This window comes from Chionomys nivalis, chromosome 4 (genome assembly GCF_950005125.1).
Source record: "Chionomys nivalis chromosome 4, mChiNiv1.1, whole genome shotgun sequence".
NCBI lineage: Eukaryota > Metazoa > Chordata > Mammalia > Rodentia > Cricetidae > Chionomys > Chionomys nivalis.
The window spans coordinates 4,528,576-4,552,253 of record NC_080089.1 but is presented as its reverse complement, the minus strand read 5'-3'; the positions used below and the strand labels follow the sequence as shown (position 1 = coordinate 4,552,253).

Below are 23,678 nucleotides of genomic sequence, written 5' to 3'. Positions count from 1 at the left end.
AATGTGACCAGCCTTTACACAGCCATAGTACCATGAACTAAAGTGTTACATTCTGTCTTCCTGACACAATGCCTAGAACCCTCTGAAACTGTGAGTGAAATTAAATCCTTCACCTCTCATTTTGGCAAGCATTAGCATCACAGTGATGCAGAAAAAAAAAACTAATGTAAAGCAGACATTCTGCTTTCACCACACGTTAAAGATATGACCTCATATAAGAAGCCTGACATATCATTTATTTTGTTCAATATAAGAGATAAATGCTTAATTTTAATTTTTTCCATATTAGGAACTTTTTAGATAGCAAGCACTGGTAATATGGTGGAAAAGCAAACAGGATGGAATAAGTCTGTAAATCTTTTCATGAATTTAATCTTGCACATTTTAATGGAGTTTGGCTCATCTATACTGAGTATAGATGATGCTGAAGATGATGATGATAGACTATAGATAGATAGACAGACAGACAGACAGACCGACAGATAGATAGATAGCTGAATTGATAGCCACAGAGACTGACTGAAAAAATCTTATGTTTTTCAACACCAACAAGAGTCATTTTTTGATATTACTTCAAAGTTATGCTCAAAATCCTAAAAATCTTTCATTTATTTTATAAAATAAAAACAGAGGTTTTCATGGATTCATGCCATGGCCAACCCTTCTATAACTAAAGTATGTTTTAAGCAGTTTCTAAAGAAAGTCATAATGTCTTGGAAAGGTACTCAGGATTACAAAAGAGCAAAATAAAATTATTAATTGTAGTTTGTATTTGTTGAAATTATAAAGATATAGCAGAAGTTGTTTTTATTTACTAATCTCCTAAGGAAAAAGTCACAAATATGAGAATAGCTAAGCTTAAAATAACACAAAAAGTAAAAATCTCTAGTGACTATGGAAGACACCACTCCTCAGCCTATGACTGAGATACAAGTGAGAATATGAAGAGCAACAAGATTACATATTGCTGTAAGAGGGTAAATGGCACCATCATTATGTTACTCACTTCCAGAGTTTCTTCTATGTTACACACAGTCAAGTAACTCCAGGCATTCCACTGGGTATTTATCTAACTGGCTTGAAAATAGTCTACATAAAAACTTACAAGTGAATTGTTTATAACAGAGTCATTAATATCTGTCCAAAATATAGTCAACCAATGTGCTCTTCGATAGAAAAATATTGAACATGCATTAATAAAATAGTATTGGATGTGGAGTATAATGATATATGATCATACACAAGGAGAGACAACAAGTGAAATGTTTGTGCCATTCCATTTTCAAGGCATTTTACAATTCAAATACTATATAGGAATAAACAGGGAGGGCAAAGAGTTGGATAAGTAAAACATGTTTTCCTTTTTCAGAATATTAAAAATATTCCATAAATTAATATAACATAGTATATTATCAGTATACATGGAAGTTAACACAAAGAGTAAGTATTAAAGTATATAAATCTTAAACTAGATTACACACACAAATACACACATGGAGTCAATCATCCTTGGAGGTAATAAAAATCATCATAGGAGAATCTAAAAGTATTTTAATGTATGAAAGTCTCACTAAAGGTGATGAACACAATAACTTTGGAAATTTATGTAATCTGCAAAGTTTCATATATAACTCTATTCTCTAAAACTGTTTATCAGTGTTGTTTTCTAGTTGATTAAATTGTTTCTTATCAGAGTTTTGTTCAGCAATTTTAATAAATTATGTGTATATTCTGAAATTGAATAGCCGAGGGAGCTAGGCCTCTCACAACTGGAATAAGATGATATAGACAAGTAAAAAGTTAGAGTTTATAATGATCCTTGAAATATTAGAATTGGAGACATCATTTTTAAATAATACTTTGAACAATATAAAATATGTAAAATACCTCCAGAAGTTCCTTTATTGTATAGGATTGTTTTGGCCATCCTGGGTTTTTTGTTTTTCCATATAAAGTTGATTAGTGTTCTCTCAAGCTCTGTGAAGAATTTTGATGGAATTTTGATGGAGATTGAATTCAATATATAGATTGCTTTTGGGAGAATTGTCATTTTTACGATGTTGATCCTCCCAATTCAAGAGCAAGGGAGATCATTCCATTTTCTGGTATCATATTCAATTTCTTTGTTCAAAGACTTAAAGGTCTTGTCAAATAGATCTTTCACTTCCTTGGTCAGAGTTACCCCAAGATATTTTACGCTATTTGTGGCTATCATGAAAGGTGATGCTTATTTGACTTCCCTCTCTGCATCCATATCCTTACTGTATAGAAGGGCAACTGATTTTTTTGGAGTTAATCTTGTATCCTGCCATATCACTAAATGTGTTTATCAGCTGTAGGAGTTCTTTGGTAGAGTTTTTGGGGTCGCTTATGTATACTATCAGCAAATAAAGAAAGTTTAACTTCTTCCTTTCCAATTTGAATCACCTTGATCCCCTTATGTAGTCTTATTGCAATTGCTAGAACTTCAAGCACTATATTGAAACGGTATGGAGAGAGAGGGCAGCCTTGTTGTGTTCCTCATTTTAGTGGAATGGCTTTGAGTTTCTCTCCATTTAATTTGATGTTAGCTGTTGGCTTGCTGTAAATAGCTTTTATTAGATTTAGAAATGACCCTTGTATGCTTATACTCTCCAAGACCTTTATCATAAAGGGGTTTTGAATTTTGTCAAATGCTTTTTCAGCATCTAATGAAATAATCATATGGTTTTTTTCTTTCAGTTTATTTATATGATGGATTACATTGATAGATTTGCATATGTTGAACCAGCCCTGCATCTCTGGGATGAAGCCTACTTGATCATAATGGGTAATTTTTCTAATGTATTCTTGGATTCAGTTTGCCAGTATTTTATTGAGAATTTTTGCATTGGTGTTTATGAGTGAGATTGACCTGTAATTCTCTTTCTTGGTTGAGTCTTTGTGTGGTTTTGGTATCAGGGTAACTGTAGCTTCATAAAAGGAATTTGGCAATGACTCTTCTGTTTCTATTCTGGAGGCATTACCATCCATGACTTCAAACTCTATTACAGAGCTACGGTATTGAAAACAGCTTGGTACTGGCATAAAAACAGAGAAGTCGACCAATGGAATCGAATAGAAGACCCAGATTTTAACCCACAAACCTATGAACACCTGATTTTCGATAAAGGAGCTAAAAGTATACAATGAAAGAAATAAAGCATCTTCAACGAATGGTGCTCACATAACTGGATGTCAACCTGTAGAAGAATGAAAATAGATCCATATCTATCACCATGCAAAAAACTCGAGTCCAAATGGATTAAAGACCTCAATATCCACCTGAACATACCGAACCTGATAGAAGAGAAAGTGGGAAGTACTCTACAACACATGGGCACAGAAGACCACTTCCTACGTATAACCCCAGCAGCACAGACATTAAGGGCAACATTAAATAAATGGGACCTCCTGAAAATGAGAAGGTTCTGTAAAGCAAAGGACACTGTCACTAAGACAGAAAGGCAATCCACTGACTAGGAGAAGATCTTCAACAACCCCACATCAGACAAAGGTCTGATCTCCAAAATATATAAAGAACTCAAGAAACTAGACTTTAAGGTTTGGTGAGTGCTCTTGATCCACTGCAGGAGCCCGGAAACAGAGCAGGGACATTCCCTGACCCCCTTCACTCCCCGGTCATTTGGCAGGGGCTGCTCCTCACTGCTGGGGCCTCTCTCTCCCTAACCTACCCCACTTTGCACCTAGAAACCTACTCCCTTCTTTCTCCCTTCTGCGGGGCCACAGGATCTGCCAGCTCAGCCTGTTTGGGTGCTGCAGTGGGGTGCTGAGGGCAATGGGGCTGGCAGGAATTGCTTAGCTTCATTGCCTGCCTGCAGCAAGATAGGCCCTTTGTCAGCCATGTCCCTGACCAGCAAGGGAACCTGAACCTGTTCCATAAGATCCATAGCATAGCATTTGAAGGAAGAGATGGGCAGGCGCCAAGGCAAGAATTCCTCCACCAATCTGAAAAACAACATGAAAACACCAGAACCCAGTGATCAGACAACAGAAGGTCTTAAACACCCTAACCCAGAAGAAGGGGGTAAAATTGACAATATGACAGCGATAGAGTCCCTTAAACAGCTTGCAAAATACACCCTTATGGAAATGGATGAGAAGTATAATAAAAAGTTTGAAGAAATGAATAAAAACATAAATGATACCAGGGAAACCAAGAAAAAACAATCAAACAGGTAATGGAAACAGTTCAAGAATTGAAAACTGAAATGGAGGCAAGGAAGAAAATAAAAACCGAAGGCCGACTGGATAGGGAAAATCTAGGGCAACGAACAGAGACTACAGAAACAACCATAACTAATAGAATACAAGAGATAGAAGAAAGAATGTCAGACTCTGAAGACACCATTGAGAAAATAAATGCACTAATCAAAGAAAACAGCAAATCCAACAAATTCTCATCACAAAACATTCAGGAAATATGGGACACCATAAAAAAGACAAAACCTAAAAATAATAGGGATAGAAGAAGGAGAATTACAGCTCAAAAGCCTAGGAAATTTATTTAACAAAATTATGGAAGAAAACTTTCCCAACATAAAGATATTCCCATGAATATTCAAGAAGCATACAGAACACCAAATAAACTGGATCAAAAAAAAATCCCCTCGCCATATAATAATCAAAACACAAAACATACAGATTAAAGAAAGAATATTAAGAGCTGCAAAGGAAAAAGGTCAAGTAACTTATAAAGGTAAACCTATCAGACTTACACCGGACTTTTCTATGGAAACCATGAAAGCCAGAAGGTCCTGGATAGAGGTACTGCAGAAACTAAGAGACCATGGATGCAAGCCCAGACTACTATACCCAGCCAAGCTATCATTCACTATCAACGGAGAAAACAAAATATTCCAGGATAAGAACAAATTTAAACTATACGTAGCTACAAACCCAGCCTTAAAGAAATTATCGGATCTCTGTGAGTTCGAGACCAGCCTGGTCTACAAGAGCTAGTTCCAGGACAGGCTCCAAAACCACAGAGAAACCCTGTCTTGAAAAACCAAAAAAAAAAAAAAAGGAAAATCACAACACAAGAAATCCAAGACAGCTAGCGACCCTTCAGCAGCACAACTCAACAAAGGGAAACACACAAACTCTATTACCAAAAAAATAATAACAACCAGAGTCAACAACCACTGGTCATTAATATCACTTAATATCAATGGACTCATTTCACCTATAAAAAGGAACAGGCTAAGAGAATGGATATGACAACAGGATCCAACATTCTTCTGTTTACAAGAAACACACCTCAACCACAAAAACAGACATCTACTCAGAGTAAAGGGTTGGGAAAAGGATTTTCAAGCAAATGGACCTTAGGAACAAGTGGGTGTGGCCATACTAATTTCTAACAAATCTGACTTCAAACTAAAATCAATCATAACAGATAGAGATGGTCATTTTATACTCAAAACATGAACAATTCATCAAGATGAAGTCTCAATCCTGAATAGCTATACCCCTAATATAAAAGCACCCACTTATGTAAAAAAAAAAACTCAAGGCAGACATCAAACCACACACATTAATATTAGGAGACTTCAACACACGTCTCTCACCAATGGACAGGTCAATCAGACAGAAACCTAATAGAGATATAAGAAAATTAATGGAGGTAATGAAGCAACAGATATCTATTGGAAATTCCACCCAAATAGGAAAGAATATACCTTCCTCTCTGCAGTTCATGGAACCTTCTCGAAAATTGACCACATACTCAGTAACAAAGCAAACCTCCACAGATACAAACAAATATTAGTGACCATCTGTATTTTATCGGATCACCACAGATTAAAGTTAGAATTCAACAATGAGGCTACACCCAGAAAGCCAAAAAACTCATGGAAACTGAACAGTCAACTGCTGAACCACAACTGGGTCAAGGAAGAAATAAAGATAGAAATTAAAGCCTTCCTTGAATTTAATGAAAATAAATAGACAACATACTCAAACCTATGGGACACTATGAAAGCAGTGCTAAGAGAAAAGTACATAGCACTAAGTGCCCACATTAAAAAAAAATGGAGAAAGCACACATTACAGAATTAACAGCACAGATGAAAGCTCTAAAATAAAAGAAGCAGACTCACCCAGAAGGAGTAAAAGACTGGAAATAATCAAACTGAGGGCTGAAATCAACAAAAGAGAAACACAGAAAAGAATCCAAAGAATCAATGAAACAAAAAGTTGGTTCTTGGAGAAAATCAACAAGATTGACAAACCCTTATCCAAACTAATCAAACAGCAGAGAGAGAACACACAAGTTAATGAGATGAGAAATGAAAAAAGGGACATAACCACAGACACAGAAAAAATTCAGAGAATCATTAGATCTTACTACAAAAGCCTGTATGCCACAAAACTAGAAAATGCAAAAGAAATGGACACTTTTTTAGATAAGTACCATATACCAAACCTAAACCAAGACCAGACGAAAATCTAAATAGACCTGTTAGTTGAGAAGAATTAGAAACTGTTATCAAAAACTTCCCTTCCAAAAAAAGCCCAGGACCAGATGGTTTCAAAGCAGAATTCTACCAGAACTTCCAAGAAGAGCTAATACCTATACTCCTTAATGTATTTCACAATATAGAAACAGAAGAGTCATTGCCAAATTCCTTTTATGAAGCTACAGTTACCCCTGATACCAAAACCACACAAAGACTCAACCAAGAAAGAGAATTACAGGCCTATCTCACTCATGAACATCGACGCAAAAATTCTCAATAAAATACTGGCAAACCGAATCCAAGAACACATTAGAAAAATTATCCAGTATGATCAAGTAGGCTTCATCCCAGAGATACAGGGATGGTTCAACATATGCAAATCTATCAATGTAATCCATCATATAAATAAACTGAAAGAAAAAACATATGATCATTTCATTAGATGCTGAAAAAACATTTGACAAAATTCAACATCCCTTTATGATAAAGGTCTTGTAGAGAGTAGGAAAACAAGGGTCATATCTAAATATAATAAAAGCTATTTACAGCAAGCCGATAGCTAACATCAAATTAAATGGAGAAATAATCAAAGCCATCCCACTAAAATCAGGAACACAACAAGGCTATCCACTCTCTCCATACCTCTTCAATATAGTACTTGAAGTTCTAGCAATAGCAATAAAACAACATAAGGGGATCAAGGTGTTTCAAATTGGAAACAAAGAAGTTAAACTTTCTTTATTTGCTGATGATATGATAGTATACATAAGCGACCCCAAAAACTCTACCAAAGAACTCCTACAGCTGATAAACACATTTAGTGATGTGGCAGGATACAAGATTAACTCCAGAAAATCAGTTGCCCTCCTATACAATAAGGGTAAGGATGCAGAGAGGGAAGTCAAATAAGCATCACCTTTCACGATAGCCACAAATAGCGTAAAATATCTTGGGATAACTCTGACCAAGGAAGTGAAAGATCTATTTGACAAGACCTTTAAGTCTTTGAACAAAGAAATTGAATATGATACCAGAAAATGGAAGGATCTCCCTTGCTCTTGGATTGGGAGGATCAACATCGTAAAAATGGCAATTCTCCCAAAAGCAATCTATAGATTCAATGCAATCCCCATCAAAATCCCATCAAAATCTTCAAAGACCTTGAGAGCACAATAATCAACTTTATATGGAAAAACAAAAAACCCAGGATGGCCAAAACAATTTTATAAAATAAAGAAACATCTGGAGGCATTACCATCCCTGACTTCAAACTATATTACAGAGCTTCATTATTGAAAACAGCTTGGTATAGGCATAAAAACAGAGAAGTAGATTATTGGAATCAAGTAGAAGACCCAGATTTTAACCCACAAACCTATGAACACCTGATTTTTGATTAAGGAGCTAAAAGTATACAATGGAAGAAAGAGAGCATTTTCAACAAATGGTGCTGGCAGAACTGGTTGTCAACCTGTAGAAAAATGAAAATAGATCCATATCTATCACCATGCACAAAACTCAAGTCCAAATGAATTAAAGACCTCAATATCAGTCTCAACACATTGAATCTGAGAGAAGAGAAAGTGGAAAGTACTCTACAGCATATGGGCACAGGAGACCACTTCCTACATATAACCCCAGCAGCACGGCCATTATGGGCAACATTGAATAAGTGGGACCTCCTGAAAATGAGAAGCTTCTGTAAAGCAAAGGACACTGTCATTAAAACAAAAAGGCAACTCACTGACTGGGAGAAGATCTTTACCAACCCTGCAACAGAGAAAGATCTTATCTTCAAAATATATGAAGAACTCAAGAAACTAGATGTTAAAATGCTAATTAACCCAATTAAAAAATGGGGCATTGAGCAGCTTATGCAGGTGCAGTCAAACACAAAGCTTCTGGACAAATTGTACAAACTTTACAATGCTGGATTTGAGTTTAAAATATGAAACATAAAGTCTACACAAAACTGATAAAAATCAAGCAGATACCACATGTGAAAAGGAGTCTTATTTCAAGTGCTTTACTCTGCTACAGAACAGTCGAAATGAAGATGTAAAGCTTCATGGTTAGTTTAAATTATACACTCTCTGGATACTATACCAATTTAGAAGTTACACATAGATCAACAGATGTCTGTCTGTTCATCTGGACTCATCAGGTACTCCAGCAGCTGGCTTATCCAAGCTGCTACAAATAGAATAAAGAATTCATAGCCTGTATCTATCATTTAGATGCATGGAAAAATGGGCTTTGCACACGATGGGTTTGAAGCTGATTGGGAACAGTAGAAAAATTACATTAGCCATGGTTGTAAAGTTTTTTGGCTTTTTTTTAAAAAAACCATTTTGTGAAAGGTTTCTGAAACTTGATAATAAAAAGCAGTTGGTGTAAAAAAAAATGGGGCACTGAACTGAACAGAGAATTCTCAACAGAAGAAGGTCTGAAAAAGCATGGAACAAAACCGGTCTCGCTGAACATAATGGACAATGAGGACTACTGGGAACTGAAGAACAATGGCAATGGGTTCTTGATCCTATTGCACGTAATGGCTTTGTGGGAGCCTAGGTAGTTTGGATGCTCACCTTAATAGACCTGGATGGAGGTGGGTGGTCCTTGGACCTCCCACAGGGCAGAGAAACCTGCTTGCTCTTTGGGCTGAGGAGGGAGGAAGACTTGATTGGGGGAGGGGGGAAATGGGAGGTGGTGGCGGGGAAGAGGCAGAAATCTTTAATAATTAAATTAATTAATTAATTAATAAAAAAAGAGAAAAAAAAGAAGTTCAAATGGCCAAAAGACACTTAAGGTCATGCTCAACCTCCTTAGCGATTAGGGAAATGCTAATCAAAACAACTTTAAGATACCATCTTTATACCTGTCAGAATGACTAAAATCAAAAACACGAATGATAGCCCCAAGAATGTGGAGTAAGGGGTACACTCATCCATTGTTGGTGGGAATGCAAACTTGTGCAACCACTATGGAAAACAGTGTGGCGGTTTCTCAGGAAATTTGAGCTCAACCTACCCCAGGACTCAGCAATATCACTTTTGGGAATATACCCAAGAGGTGCTCTATCATACTGCAAAAGTATTTGTTCAACTATGTTCATAGCAGCATTATTTGTAATAGCCAGAATCTAGAAACAACCTAGATGCCCTTCCATGGAAGAATGAAGAAAATGTGGAATATATACATATTAGAATACTACTCAGTGGTAAAAAACAATGACATCTTGAATTTTGCATGCAAATGGATGGAAATCGAAAACAATATCCTGAGTGAGGTAACCCAGACCCAAAAAGATGAACATGGGATGTACTCACTCATAATTGGTTTTTAGCCATAAAGATAGGACATTGAGCTTATAATTCACGGCCTAGAGAAGCTATATAAGAAGGTGAACCCAAAGAAAAACATACAGTTATCCTCCTGGATATTGTAAGTAGACAAGATTGCTGGGCAAAAATTGGGAACTTGGAGGTGGGGGTAAGATTGGGGTAAGGGGAGATGGGGAGAGAAAAGTGAGAAGGGGAGGATGGGGAGAGCTTGGGGGAATGGGATGGTTGAGATAATGGAAGGATGGATATGGGAGCAGGGAAATATATATCTTAATTAAGGGAGCTATTTTAGGGTTGGCAAGAGATTTGACTGTAGAGGGGTTCCCAGGGGTCCAGAGAGATGTACCCAACTAGGTCCTTGGGCAACTGAGGAGAGAGAGCCTGAAATGGCCTGATCCTATAGCCATACTAACGAATATCTTGCATATCACCATAGAACCTTCATCTGGCGATGGATGGAGATAGAGACAGAGGCCCACATTGGAGCAATGGACTGAGCTCCCAAGGTCCAAATGAGGAACAGAAGGAGGGAGAACATAAGCAAAGAAGTCTAGACCGCGAGGGGGGCACCCACCTACTGAGACGGTGGGGCTGATCTATTGGGAGCTCACCAAACGAGCTGGACTGGGACTGAAAATGCATGGGATAAAACCGGACTCTCTGAATATGGTGGACAATGAGGGCTTCTGAGAAGACAAGGACAATGGCACTGAGATTTGATCCTACTGCATGTACTGGCTTTGTGGGAGCCTAGCCTGTTTGGATGCTCACCTTCCTAGACCAGGATGGAGTGGGGAGTATCTTGGACTTCCCGCAGGGCAGGGAACCCTGACTGCTCTTCGGACTGGAGGGGGAGGGGGAGGGGAGTGGGGCGTAGGGATTGGGGGGAGGCAGGGAGGACCGGAAATTTTTAATAAAAAATTTAATAATAAAAAAAAGAAAAAAAGAAACTAGACTTTAAAATGATAATTAACCCAATTAAAAAATGGGGCACTGAACTGAACAGAGAATTCTCAACAGAAGAAGTTCAAATGGCCAAAAGACACTTAAGGTCATGCTCAACCTCCTTAGTGTTCATGGAAATGCAAATCAAAACAACTTTGTGAGACCATCTTACACCTGTCAGATTGGCTAAAATCAAAAACACTAATGATAGCCTTTGCTGGAAAGGATGTGGAGTAAGGGTACACTCATCATTGCTGGTGGGAATGCAAACATGTGCAACCACTTTGAAAAGCAGTGTGGCGGTTTCTCGGGATAAGGATCCAGCAATACCATTCCTGGAAATATACCCAAGAAATTCCCTATCATACCACAAAAGCATTTATTCAACTATGTTCATAGCGGCATTATTTGTAATAGCCCGTACCTGGAAACAACTAAGATGCCCTTTAATGAAGAACGGATAAAGAAAGTGTGATATATACATATTAGAGTACTACTCAGCGGTAAAAAATAATGACTTCTTGAATTTTGCATGCAAATGGATGGAAATAGAAAACACTATCCTGAGTAAGGTAACCCAGACCCAAAAAGATGAACATGGGATGTATTCACTCATAATTGGTTTCTAGCCATAAATAAAGGACATTGAGCCTATAATTCGTGATCCTAGAGAAGCTAAATAATGTGAATCCAAAGAAAAACATATAGTTATCCTCCTGGATATTGGAAGTAGACAAGATTGCTGGGCAAAAATTGAGAACTTGGAAGTGGGGGTAAGATTGGGGTAAGGGGAGATGGGGAGAGAAAAGTGAGAAGGGGAGGCTGGGGAGAGCTTGGGGGAATGGGATGGTTGGGATAAAGGAAGGATGGATATGGGAGCAGGGAAATATATATCTTAATTAAGGGAGCCATTTTAGGGTTGGCAAGAGATTTGACTGTAGAGGGGTTCCCAGGGGTCCAGAGAGATGTACCCAACTAGGTCCTTGGGCAGCTGAGGAGAGAGAGCCTGAAATGGCCCGATCCTATAGCCATACTAGTGAATATCTTGCATATCACCATAGAACCTTCATCTGGCAATGGATGGAGATAGAGACAGAGACCCACATTGGAGCACACTGGACTGATCTCCCAATGTCCAAATGAGGAGCAGAAGGAGGAAGAACATGAGCAAGGAAGTCAGGACCGCGAGATGTGCTCCCACCCACTGTGACAGTGGGCCTGATCTAATGGGAGCTCACCAAGTCCAGCTGGACTGGGACTGAAAAACATGGGATCAATCAGGACTCTCTGAAAGTGTCGGTCAATGAGGGTTGATAAGAAGCCAAGGACAATGGCACTGGGTTTTGATCCCACTGCATGTACTGGCTTTGTGGGAGCCTAGTCTGTTTGGATGCTCACCTTCCTAGACCTGGATGGAAGGGGGGAGGACCTTGGACTCCCCACAGGGCAGAAAACTCTGACTGCTCTTTGGACTGGAGAGGGAGGAGGAGGGGAGTTGGGGGAGGGGGAGAGAAAAGGGAGGAAGGGAGGAGGTGGGAATTTTTAATAAAAATAAATAAATAATAAAATACGTAAAATATTTTATATCACAAAATTTAACATGCTACAACAACAACAAAATGTTAGTTTCTAATGGCATTTGCTAACAAAATGAACAAAGGTTCCTTGGAGAAGTCGATGATGACAATAAGCCAGGACAGAAAATTTGAGTCTGAAACAACTTATAGTGCTAGATGGCAAAGAGAGAAAGAGAAGAGAGGCAGAGGGCAACCTAAAACTATAAGAGCTTAACAGTGTTCTCTGAAACCCCACATCCTCATAAGGCAAGTCTAACGAGAAACCCTAGGAATGCATAACAACTAGATATTAAATCATGATGTTATAAGGAGAATCTTGAAATAACAAAAAGTCTAGGAATATAAAACAGTTTTTATATTATTTTTATATTATTTTATATTATTATATTATTTTTATATTATATATGTTAAAGCAATAAGAATATGAAGGTTTAAATAAGAATTGGCCTTATAGGCCAAGGCATTTGAATACTTTTTTCCAGTGTTGGTACTGTTTTAGGAAAGTTAGGTGTGGTCTTGCTGGAGGAAGTATGTCACTAAGGAGCAAACTTTAAGGTTCTAGAGTCCCACCCCAGTCCCAGTTCATTCTCTGGGTTTCCTTTTATGTTTAAGATGTGAGCTCTGAACTTGTTGCTGCAGTCATCATACCTACTTGCTCCATGGTTTCTTGTGATGATGGTGATAGACTCATATCCCTCTGGAATCATAAACCCAAGTAAATTCTTTTTTCTATAAGTTGACTTGGTCATGTTACTTTATCACAGAAATAGAGAGAAATCTAAAGCTCCAAATAAGGCATGGAGCTAGTTTAGTAATATAACAGCCAGTACTGGTTCACTATTTGGAATCCAAATACCATTTATGAAGTCTGCCCAGAAATGGCAATATGGATGTGGGATGTGTGAAAACTTTCTCTATAGTTATCATATTTCTACAAATATAAACCTATATGAAAAATTAAAGTTTATTTAAAACTTAAAATGAAAAAGAAAAGTAAAAGCCTACTTACTGAAAATGTTGGGAGAAAGGACAACAGACAATTTTAAGAACTGAGAAATGTAAGAGGTTAGCTCATTTCCACCTAGAGAAGTGATGTAAACATAAAGTGATAAAAGAAAATACACATGCAGAAAGACAAAGGTAAAGGCTTAGAAAGGAAATATGACTGTCATGTTTTTCCAGTAATACAGGGACAAATGTGAAGGCTTATCAGCATAAATATGACAAGATTCAGAATGTGGATCTCCCGAAATAGAAAGAACATCTAAGAGGGGAGAAAAACTACTCCATGTTTCCATACTGCACATTTTTATTTAATTAAATTGATGTATATATTCCCCTGAGAACATTTATTAATGAAAGCATTCAATTTGCATTAGAGGCAGTGATGTGTTTATGTCATTCCTTCACAGGCCTAATACACACTACTCATAATTATTTAAGAAAATATATATATATAGAAGGTCAAATTTTGAGTTTTCTTCAATTCATGTAGAATCTCTGTTGCAAGTAAGGTACGTAATTGAATGAACTAAGAAATATTGCCTTTTTGGTGAAGTGATAATAGAACATTTCTGATTTAAAAGTAGAAGGAAAGTTAAAGGTATAAGTAGGGATGGGAGTGAATGCCAGATGAAAAGGGGGATAGGGATGTGTTAACTAAGACTAAGAATTATAAAAATCATTATAGAAACACACTATCTTATAAGGTAATTAAAATATACAGATTAAAAAAAACTGGAGCGTTTGAACACAAGTAAACTGTGTGTGTGGACAATAATTCCCCAAAAGATAAGGGATATTAAATGAAATCCTTAGAGCCAGGCATGAACACTTTACCAGTAGTTATTGAAAAGGGATCCCAGAGACCTCTAAAACAATACAGCTTATTGTTACTGCTCTTGATTGCCCACTATAATTATATAGCAAGATCCTAATGTTGACTATATATATATATAGTCAACATTATATATATATATATACATACATACATATATATATATATATATATATATAGTCAACTCACTTCCACTGGTTCACATATATGGTGATTATAAGACACAGAAAAATCAAGCTGGAATAAAACTGAAAACTTTATTCCTGTTTGCTTGTTTTCATAGTACTGGAAGATTCTATACAGGCTGGAAGACAAAAACAGTACTACCTGACATTGAACTCTGTCACCAAGATGTGCTTATAGGTGCTGTAATGCTAATAATTTTTTATTGAATCTGTGACTTTCAACACAGGAAGGAATTCATGCCTGATATTGTAAACCTGGTAAAAAGTCTATATCTCAGGAAGTCATAGGGCCTAGAGAAGAACATACTACTCTTACCTTGATAGATGTTGTTAAACTGACTTCCACATATTCACAGTTAAACACATAAATTAATGTTGCTTCAACCTTGGCCAAAGCTTAACTCTGAAGTGGTCAGCAATTAATTCAGGCAATCATAACTGACCAGAATAATCAAGTGGGATATCTATATTAAACACTCCTACTTAAGGCTGAAGGAACATCACAGAAAAGATACAGAAAGAATGCAAAGCTCAGAGATGGAGAGTGCTGTGAAAGGCCATCATCCAGACATGAAACGGTTGTTTCAGTTATGAAGCCACATTAGCTATGTTTACCTAGACAAGATCGAACCAATAATATCAATCAAAAGTCCAAGAGTCAGTAGTTTATGGACTCAATGGATTACAATCAAGAAAAAAAAATAAAGCAAATGAAGTGGGGAGGAAAATGTGTTGGTGATGTTTGGGAAGAATGGGAAGAGGAAGTTGAGGGTGGATGTGATCAAGATACATTCTTTAAATGTGTCAATTTGCCCTGGAATTAATAAAAATATTCCTTTTGAGAAAAAAAAGAAACATAGCCTTATATAATTTTTTTAAAACCCAATAACATTTAACATACTGATCCATGTTTAACACAATAAGATCTACTTGAAAACTTCAGGCCAGAAGTTTTAGTACTGTGCTTACCACATCATAAGTATGAAATCACATTTGTGTCATGAAGGCATACACTACCACCCCAAATTTGCATCTCTAGCCCTTAAAGCTAAAGAAAACTCACATTGTTTCTAGACTGGAAAGAATCCAAACCATACTAACTCTGAAAAATCTTCAGTACTAATGACAAATATGTTAGATAGCTTTGATACTACTTGCTACCTACAAGCATAATATCTCAAGTTCAATTTGAACGAGCAGCAAAGCTGGACAGAGTCAAACCTATTTTCATAACTACTTGTGATGTTTAATATAGGAAGATCACAATATTCAAAGCCTGGTTTAGCTACACAATAACTTCAAGGCCTACTTGGGCAACTATTGAATTAAATAAAAATTAAATTAGGGCTGGAGATATAGCTCAGTGGTTAAGTTCTTGTCTGTGATGCATGATGCTTTTAGTTCAATCCAAAGTGTTGCAAAACAACAACAACAAAATGATGGATTAAGTAAAATGCCACATAGTAACAACTGTGGTCACTCACACAACTAGAGAGGTGATATAAATTAGCATAATCAGCATTGGAGGAATTACATGAAACTTTCAGTACAATAAATGAGAAAAAAAGCAATATAACGAATATGGTATCTGGAATCAGAATGACCCAGATTTAAACAGTGCCCTTGTAGCTTGTTTGCTCAGAGATAGACCAAAGATTCACAAGTGAACAAAAATGAGTTTCCTTAACTATCAACAAAATGAACAAAACTGACTTCCCAGATCTACTGAAAAGATCATTTTAGGACTATTCAATAAGAATAACAACAAACATCAATGCAGCAATGATATGTTACATATCAGGTTGTTGTTAAGCATTTTATATAAATTAACCTATTTTAACCTTCCTAGCAACTTTAAGAAAGGAAATGTATAATTACATTTCGTCCAATTTATTGAGAGTTCTAAGGCATGGATACATCAAATAAGTGACTCCAGTCAGATAGTTAGTAAGTTGTTAAGTTCTTTCTAGTCTATCCTAGCCCTAGCTAGTCCTTGCTTCAAAATTTTTACATTGAAATGCATTTCAATAACACTATATGAGTCAACCATTTCTTGTCTTGGTCATTATTCTATTGCTGCGAAGAGTTGCCATGACTATGGCAACTCCTATAAAGAAAGAATTTAATCAGAGCTTGATTACAATTTCAGAGGGCTAATCCATTATCATCATGGCTAGAAGCATGTCAGCACATAAGCAGAAATGGTTCTGGAGAAGTATCAGAGAGCAATACTCTAATCTACTGGCTAGGAGACAGAATCAGGGGCTTGGCCTGAGCCTTTGAAATGTCAAAGTCCATGCCTAGATACATACTTCCTCTAAAAAGGCCATACCTCCTAATCATTTTAAATAGTGCCACTCCCTGGTGATCAAGCACTCAAATCTGTGAGCCTGTGGGAGCTACTCTCATTCAAACCATCACATCCTTCCAACAACTTTAATTCCAACTCATCTCATTAATACTCAAAATACTTTTAAGAAAGAATATATAAGAATTTATTAAGTTAGAGTGACAAAAACTACATGGATAGAATTTATTTGTGGCTGTAAATTTTATTTCACCAGTGAAAATGGTGAATAGTTATTTTACCAAGATACTAAATATGTGAAATACATTCTAGTCCACTAAATAATTTCACCTATTAATTATGCAGCAGTTATTCCAAGAAAAGAGTTATAATAAAGGACTAATTTATTACTGTTTTTACTTTATAACAGTTCCACATATATACATTATATATATACATATATATGTATATATATAATTGTACATACAGGTTAACATAAAAAATAATTGATTATTTTTTAAAGTCAGCAACATAAAAGCATCATATCAAATAAAGATACTGGAATCTGTAACCATTCCCAAAAGGCTCTGATTATACACTATTTAAGAATTTCTGATAACAAGAAAATATTGTAAAAAATAAGCCCTGAGATAATTTCCTCCATCCTCCTCACTGGTAATTCCCAAGTAAAACAATCCCTGGACAAGACTCTCAGTCTGATTTTAAATGTGTTAAACATTTGGAAGAAGTACGCCTCTCTGACAGAGACCTTTAAAACATAGAAAATGTTGATGAATGTCCTATCTTGCACTTCCTAATTATTGTGAGAGAAGATTATTAACAGGGACAGTCTGAAGCTGTTTTGTATGTTGTTTAGCCAATAATTGACACTTACTAAAGTAGCAAACTTTATATTGCTATAATTCATCAGCAAATGAGTTGCTGTACAACACTAATATTTGTCTGTTTCTTGACCCACTGTAGATGTCCTTTCAGAAATCACCTCTCAGATCCTATCACAATTATATTTTTGCAATTGAAATACCAACACATACTTTAATAGCATCAAAACTGATTAAAAGATTAAAATGACCTAACTATACTGATATTTAACTCCTTATAACAAAGAGGACAACACTGTTTGTCCTCTCTCCCTTAATTCTCTGCATTCATTTTGTCTACCACCTTAGAGCACTAGTTAAATCCAAGCTATAGTAACAAGTGACATGTTTAAAACAACACACAGTACAGGCCCTTATGATAAACATTTCACTACACTATTAAACCAATAAGTAAATTTTCCAACAAACACCAAAAATGTCCTCTTTTATAAGACTACACATATATTTTTACCATTAATGCAAACTGAAAGTTGGCTTTGCATACCATTGCTTTAAAGAGTAGATCTTTTTCAGACAACTAAAATTAAACTGTATCAGCATGCAACAGACATTATGATCCAAATAATTCAGTAATTTAACACTCAAAGACACAAATAGGAAAGGCACAATTCACACCTATCTTCTCCTCAATAAGGGCCTCTTGAAGGGACTCTGCTGTGCTGTCACAGGGCCCAACATGAGGTGAACAGAAACCAAGAAGCATGGTGTAGTCAGTATTGCTACTTTGCAAACCATGTGATAGAAAGTAGACACAAGTGGTTACTAATGAGAAAAAAAATGTTATGTGCAAATATTTTTCCCATTCCTAGAGGATCAAGAACCAGAAATTGGTAAGCAACTATTTTCAAGTCTTCAGTATAGGAAGTGATGGAATCAACATATGGTGAAGGCATTGTTGGCCTTCTAATGTACCATCTATTTTTTTCTGAGACATAAAAAAAAAAAAAATGAGGATCCCAAAAAGAACTGAAATAAATTCACTTCAAAAACAGTAAGCAAAATAGAATTAGAAGATAAAATTAAATAACTTCTGTAAAAAAAAATTAGGGTTAAACACATTGCTACTGTGACATCAGTTATAGCAGTTATAGAGTGCTCTTGTATACCCATACCTTTGTAGATTTCTAGGTGCCAGCTTAATCATAGAATAGAATTCCTATTTCCATGTAAAACAGTACATTTACCCATGTTGGGAGTATCCAAAATCCTGAAAGTAAATACTTGTATCTTCAAAGTGCACAGTCCCTAGGCTTAAGCCCAAATACAGCATCCTTTAGAGGACATACTTCACTGATTTGGTGTAACAAGGGCATAGCAGAAATAAGAAAATATAAGCTTGAGAAGAAGGAAAGATCTTAAAATTCGTGTGAAGGTAAGATGCAGAGAAATATGGATTATGTCAGACTAATACCAACATAGTAGAAATATTTGAAAACATTTCCCCAGAATGTAAGAATTTGATATAATATTTTTGAATTTATAAGTAAGTGACATGTTTGTAATTATCATTCAAATATCTTCATGGGTGTAAAACTAGATACTTAAATACAAGTTCTTGGTCTCCAATTCTCTACCACATTCTCTAAACGAAAATGAAACACTAATACCTTTGCTTCCCCTTGCACTTATAATCTGTCAATTATATAAATGTATAATTAATATACCGAGTACATTAGCAGTACACTGGAGAATTTCTGAGACATCTTCAAGTTCCTCTTTGTTGAAATGGTCTGCATGGGAGCATCTGTTAGAGATATTGTGGAAATTCTTTTCTGCATCCCTATAACTAAGAAGAAAATAAAATTAGCATATAAAGAAATGTTAAAAGTTTTTGCAAATGCTCTCATATCTACACCAAGTACATACAGTCTATGCTTTTATGATAACCACTTTTAAAATAACTTATTCTTTAAGCATAATTCTGATATGTATAACTCACTATTCCCTTTACATTAACAGTACAGGACTATATCTGCAGGCAGATTAATTAGAAAGTTCTTGGGGCAGTAGTAAAATCCATATGATACGAAGAAGAAAATGAAAATAATGGGGAGAGAGCTATAAGTGGGGAGAAAAGTGTAGGGGTTGGGTGGAAAACAGGATAGGGAGAGAAATATTTGGGGATGTTGAAAAGGCCAAATAAATGCACATCTACTAGTTTGTAAGATTTCTAATAGCTTGGGGATAGAGTAAGATTAAAACTTCATATCATAACTTGATATGAAGTGTTAATGGAGTAGAAGAATTGGGGCATAAGTGGGAGTTGGGGAAGGTATAACTAACCTAAGAATATCTGAAAACAATATATGGAAAACTACTATTTTATAAGATATTAAAATATGTATATTTTCATATAAAAATTATCTGAAGTTGCTCTATGTAGGAGATAATGCTCTTCCCGATAAAAAAAACCCAATGCTTTTACATAAACTTTAAGGTTTATATAAGAGGTGTTCTGGAGATCACTTAAAGAATACAGGTTAGTTCCATTGTTATCTAGTAACCAACTATAAACTCATATTAAGACCCTATTGCGAATACACCATATACATTGTTCATTAGACATGGTAAAATCAGGTTTGTACTAACCAGGAAGCTTCCTATCGTTTGGTTGACTTTTACACTACCAGAAGTTGCAATGCAGTCTGCTGGGAGGAAAATCCATTAACAGTTTTACCCAGTTGTGAACTCTATGATCTACTTATTTATGAACCCTGGTGGCTACAGTGACAATCAGTATAGCAAGATGTGTCCATATGTGCAGTAGTGGCATGAATGTTATAGGATAACCAACTGCTTTATTCTTGGATTTAAAATGTGCTCCTTGAGAGGAAAAGCATGGCTGGCACTATAAATCAGGCTAGGAACTCAGAGTGTGGGAAATCACAGACCCCAGGGTTGAATTTATTACTATTAATTTGTTAAATGGAGGAAGTGTCAAACTGACCTCTAAGATTGCATTTGTGCACCCAAAGATAGTGAAACTTCCAAACCACATTAGAGAAGTTTCTTTGATCAATGGAAACTCACAACTGGTCAAAATACAGAGAATAATTGTCATTTGAATTCTCAGCCACAAATGGGACATCTAGATCACCCACACCCAAAGACATAAAGAATTAATGCAGAACAGGGGGAAGAAAAATAGTAAGAACCAGAGGTTGAGAAGGACAGGATCATAACATTTCAACATGGATGGTGAGGGAGCTCAAAAGCCCCCACTCCTAGCAGAGGATTTATTGATAGCTGATGGCTTCTGAATATGGTCAGTTTTTTTAAAGGTATTAATTACATCTAGTAGGCTGACCATGCTCCAATGGATGACCCTATGCCCATGAGCAAGTGGGCTGTACAAATTAAAATCAGTAAATTACAACAGATAGGAAGTTGGGAAGAAGTGGAGGTAGATCTGAAGGAATGAGAGGAAATAGTGGAGGGATGAATATGATCAAAATACCTTATGTACATATGTGAAATTCTCTAAAAATGAATTAAATATTTTATTTTAAATACAAAGATAGATGCTCATAGAAAAATGAAATTGATGGTGAGAACCACAATGTATATTAGTTTTGTGTAACTAATATATTCCTACCTGAGGCTTGCATGACTGCTCTTTCTATAAGACAAGTGACTAAAAAAAAATATTAATAGAACTAGCTTGGTAGACTGGCATTTTAGCATTAGAAATAAATAAACCATAACTTCTGTCATAGTGACCCAGATAGCAGTGTGGCATATAAAAGATTAAATAGAGCAATTGGAGTCTGGCAAGATTTGACATACCATTTTCTAATGCAGAGAACATATCCAAGTAAGTTGGTTTATCAGAGTACCTTCTTGCAATATACAACAGTGGTCTCTCATAAAATACCTGTGAGAATACATGACTCAATGTCTTTATGAGCAGAATTAAGCTGCCACTTTCCTAGTGACCTCTAAATGACAACAGAATTGGGGACGGTGACAGCCATATGTTCCACTTCGTAAAAGGCTGGCTAAAGCGATCAGCATGCTTCTTCCAAAGGTATACTTCACTCCAGCTCTGTTGACACTCATTTTTAAAATGAGGAAACTGAGGCTCAGAGATTTTAAAAAATCTGCCCACAATTAGTTGGTAATAGAATGTGATACCCAATAAGTCTTGTTGGTCCAAATCTGAAGCACATAGCTCCACAACAAAGACAATACTAGAAGCAAAGGCACACAACCATGGCATGAACCATTAGGAAAGGAACTTCATATTAACCAGGTTTCTCTCAACCCTCAGTTTCCTTTACTTACTTAATTGAACCCTGTATATCTTCTACTGAACATATCTGTTTCTCACTATCTGGTTGTTTAAACAAAATGGCCCTCATAGGCCTTTAGGAAATGGTACTATTAGGAGATGTGGCCCTGTGGGAGGATATGTGTTTCTAGAGATTGAGCTTTAAGGTTTCAGAAGCTCAAGCAAGGCCAAATGGGACACAATCTCTTTCTGCTACTTGCTAATACACATGTATCTCTTAGCTTCTGCAGCACCATGTCCATCTGCATGCTGCTGTCTTCTTGACATGATAATGGATTAAACTTCAGAACTGTAAGCCAGCCCCAACTAATGTTTGTTTTTTTCTTTATGAGAATTGTTGTGATCATGATCACTCTTCATGGCAATAAAACAGTGACTAAGACACTATTTTTTTCCATTGTACATCTCCAAATTGTCCATTCCCCTTTGGGCTCACATCAGAAGCCCACATACTTTTCCCTAGAAACTTTAGTTAGTCACTGCTCACACACACGCACACACACGCACACACACACACACAGAGAGAGAGAGAGAGAGAGAGAGAGAGAGAGAGAGAGAGAGAAACAGAGAGAGAAACAGAGAGAGAAACAGAGAGAGAAACAGAGAGAGTACCTTTACTCAGGTGAGGTTGAAGAAAGAAAAACTGCCATACAAATCAGATGATTTGCAATTTATAAAATCAGAATGCTTCACAAAAACCTAGGTCACAGAGGTAGAAAACTAATCATAAATGTGACACTATTCAAGTAAATTGAGGTAATTTATGCTAAAAAGTATATCTGGTCACTAACACTGCAATGTTTACAATTATTATGAATGAAGATGCTAATCTAAGTCCCTCAGGTTATTCCCTCCCCATTTGTTTCTATTCAATAACTAGTTCTCTATGTTCCTATTTCTGAAAGTCTACTCACATACTTCTAAATAATAATGTATTCATTTATACCTCTCTACCCATCTTCTAAAAGTTATTTCCTCCAACATGCCAACCACTAACAAAAGAAAAGGAATAAGGAGGTAAGCAAGATAAATGTTTTTAAAATGTAATACCAGGTAGTAATGCTCAAAGTGAAATCACAGGTTATCTAGAAATGACTGGGTTGGAGACTGAGGTTAGAGATGGAGGGGGCTTCTTTAGGTTTGTTGCTCCAGAAATACCTTTCAGAAGTGATGGCATTCTAACAGAGATATGCATATAAATAATGAGTAGCATGTGGAAATCTGCATACAGAATATTCAAGAAAGTGGTATAAACCCTGAGGCAAATCTTGAGAAAACTGAGAACCCAACTGAAAGTCAGGATGGAATGAAAAGATAAATGGTTGAAGAGAATGGACCTATAGAAGTGGAGCCCAGATGACAGAGAATTCAGATTTTAATCTACCAAGGTAGACAATAATAAGATCTGTAAAGACATTTCAAACTATGATCTCTGAAGCAGCAACATTAGAATGATCTGATGGCTTGTTACAAATGTTCATCTTGATCTCTCCTCGGAGATATAAAATTAGCTGGGGGTAGATATGAGGGTTAATTTTTGCTGGGGACCTGGGGTGGATCAAAAGAAAAGAGGGAGGCTGGCAGACTCTTATATGCTCAACTCTTCTGAAGCCAATGAAATTTTGCTGTTGTCATTTTGCCTACAGACATTAGACTCTAGATTCATCAGCCTTTCTATTTAATTTATTTATTTTACATAACAACCTCAGTTTTCCCCCACTTTTCTCCTCCCACTACCTCCCTCAACCCCTCTATACCTCATTCCACTCCTCCTTTGTTTCTATTCAGAAAGAAGTGGGCCTCCCATGAC

At 36.3% G+C, this 23,678-nt stretch overlaps 1 protein-coding gene across 1 annotated transcript in view; it reads right to left on the bottom strand.

The window, feature by feature from the left end:
- Gucy1a2 (guanylate cyclase 1 soluble subunit alpha 2) overlaps positions 1-23,678 on the bottom strand; it is a 387,804-nt gene that overhangs the window by 318,224 nt on the left and 45,902 nt on the right. Inside the window, exon 3 of the mRNA XM_057767100.1 lies at positions 19,242-19,363. Within this exon, the coding sequence (XP_057623083.1) occupies positions 19,242-19,363 (122 nt within the window). The remainder of the gene's footprint in view (positions 1-19,241; positions 19,364-23,678) is intronic.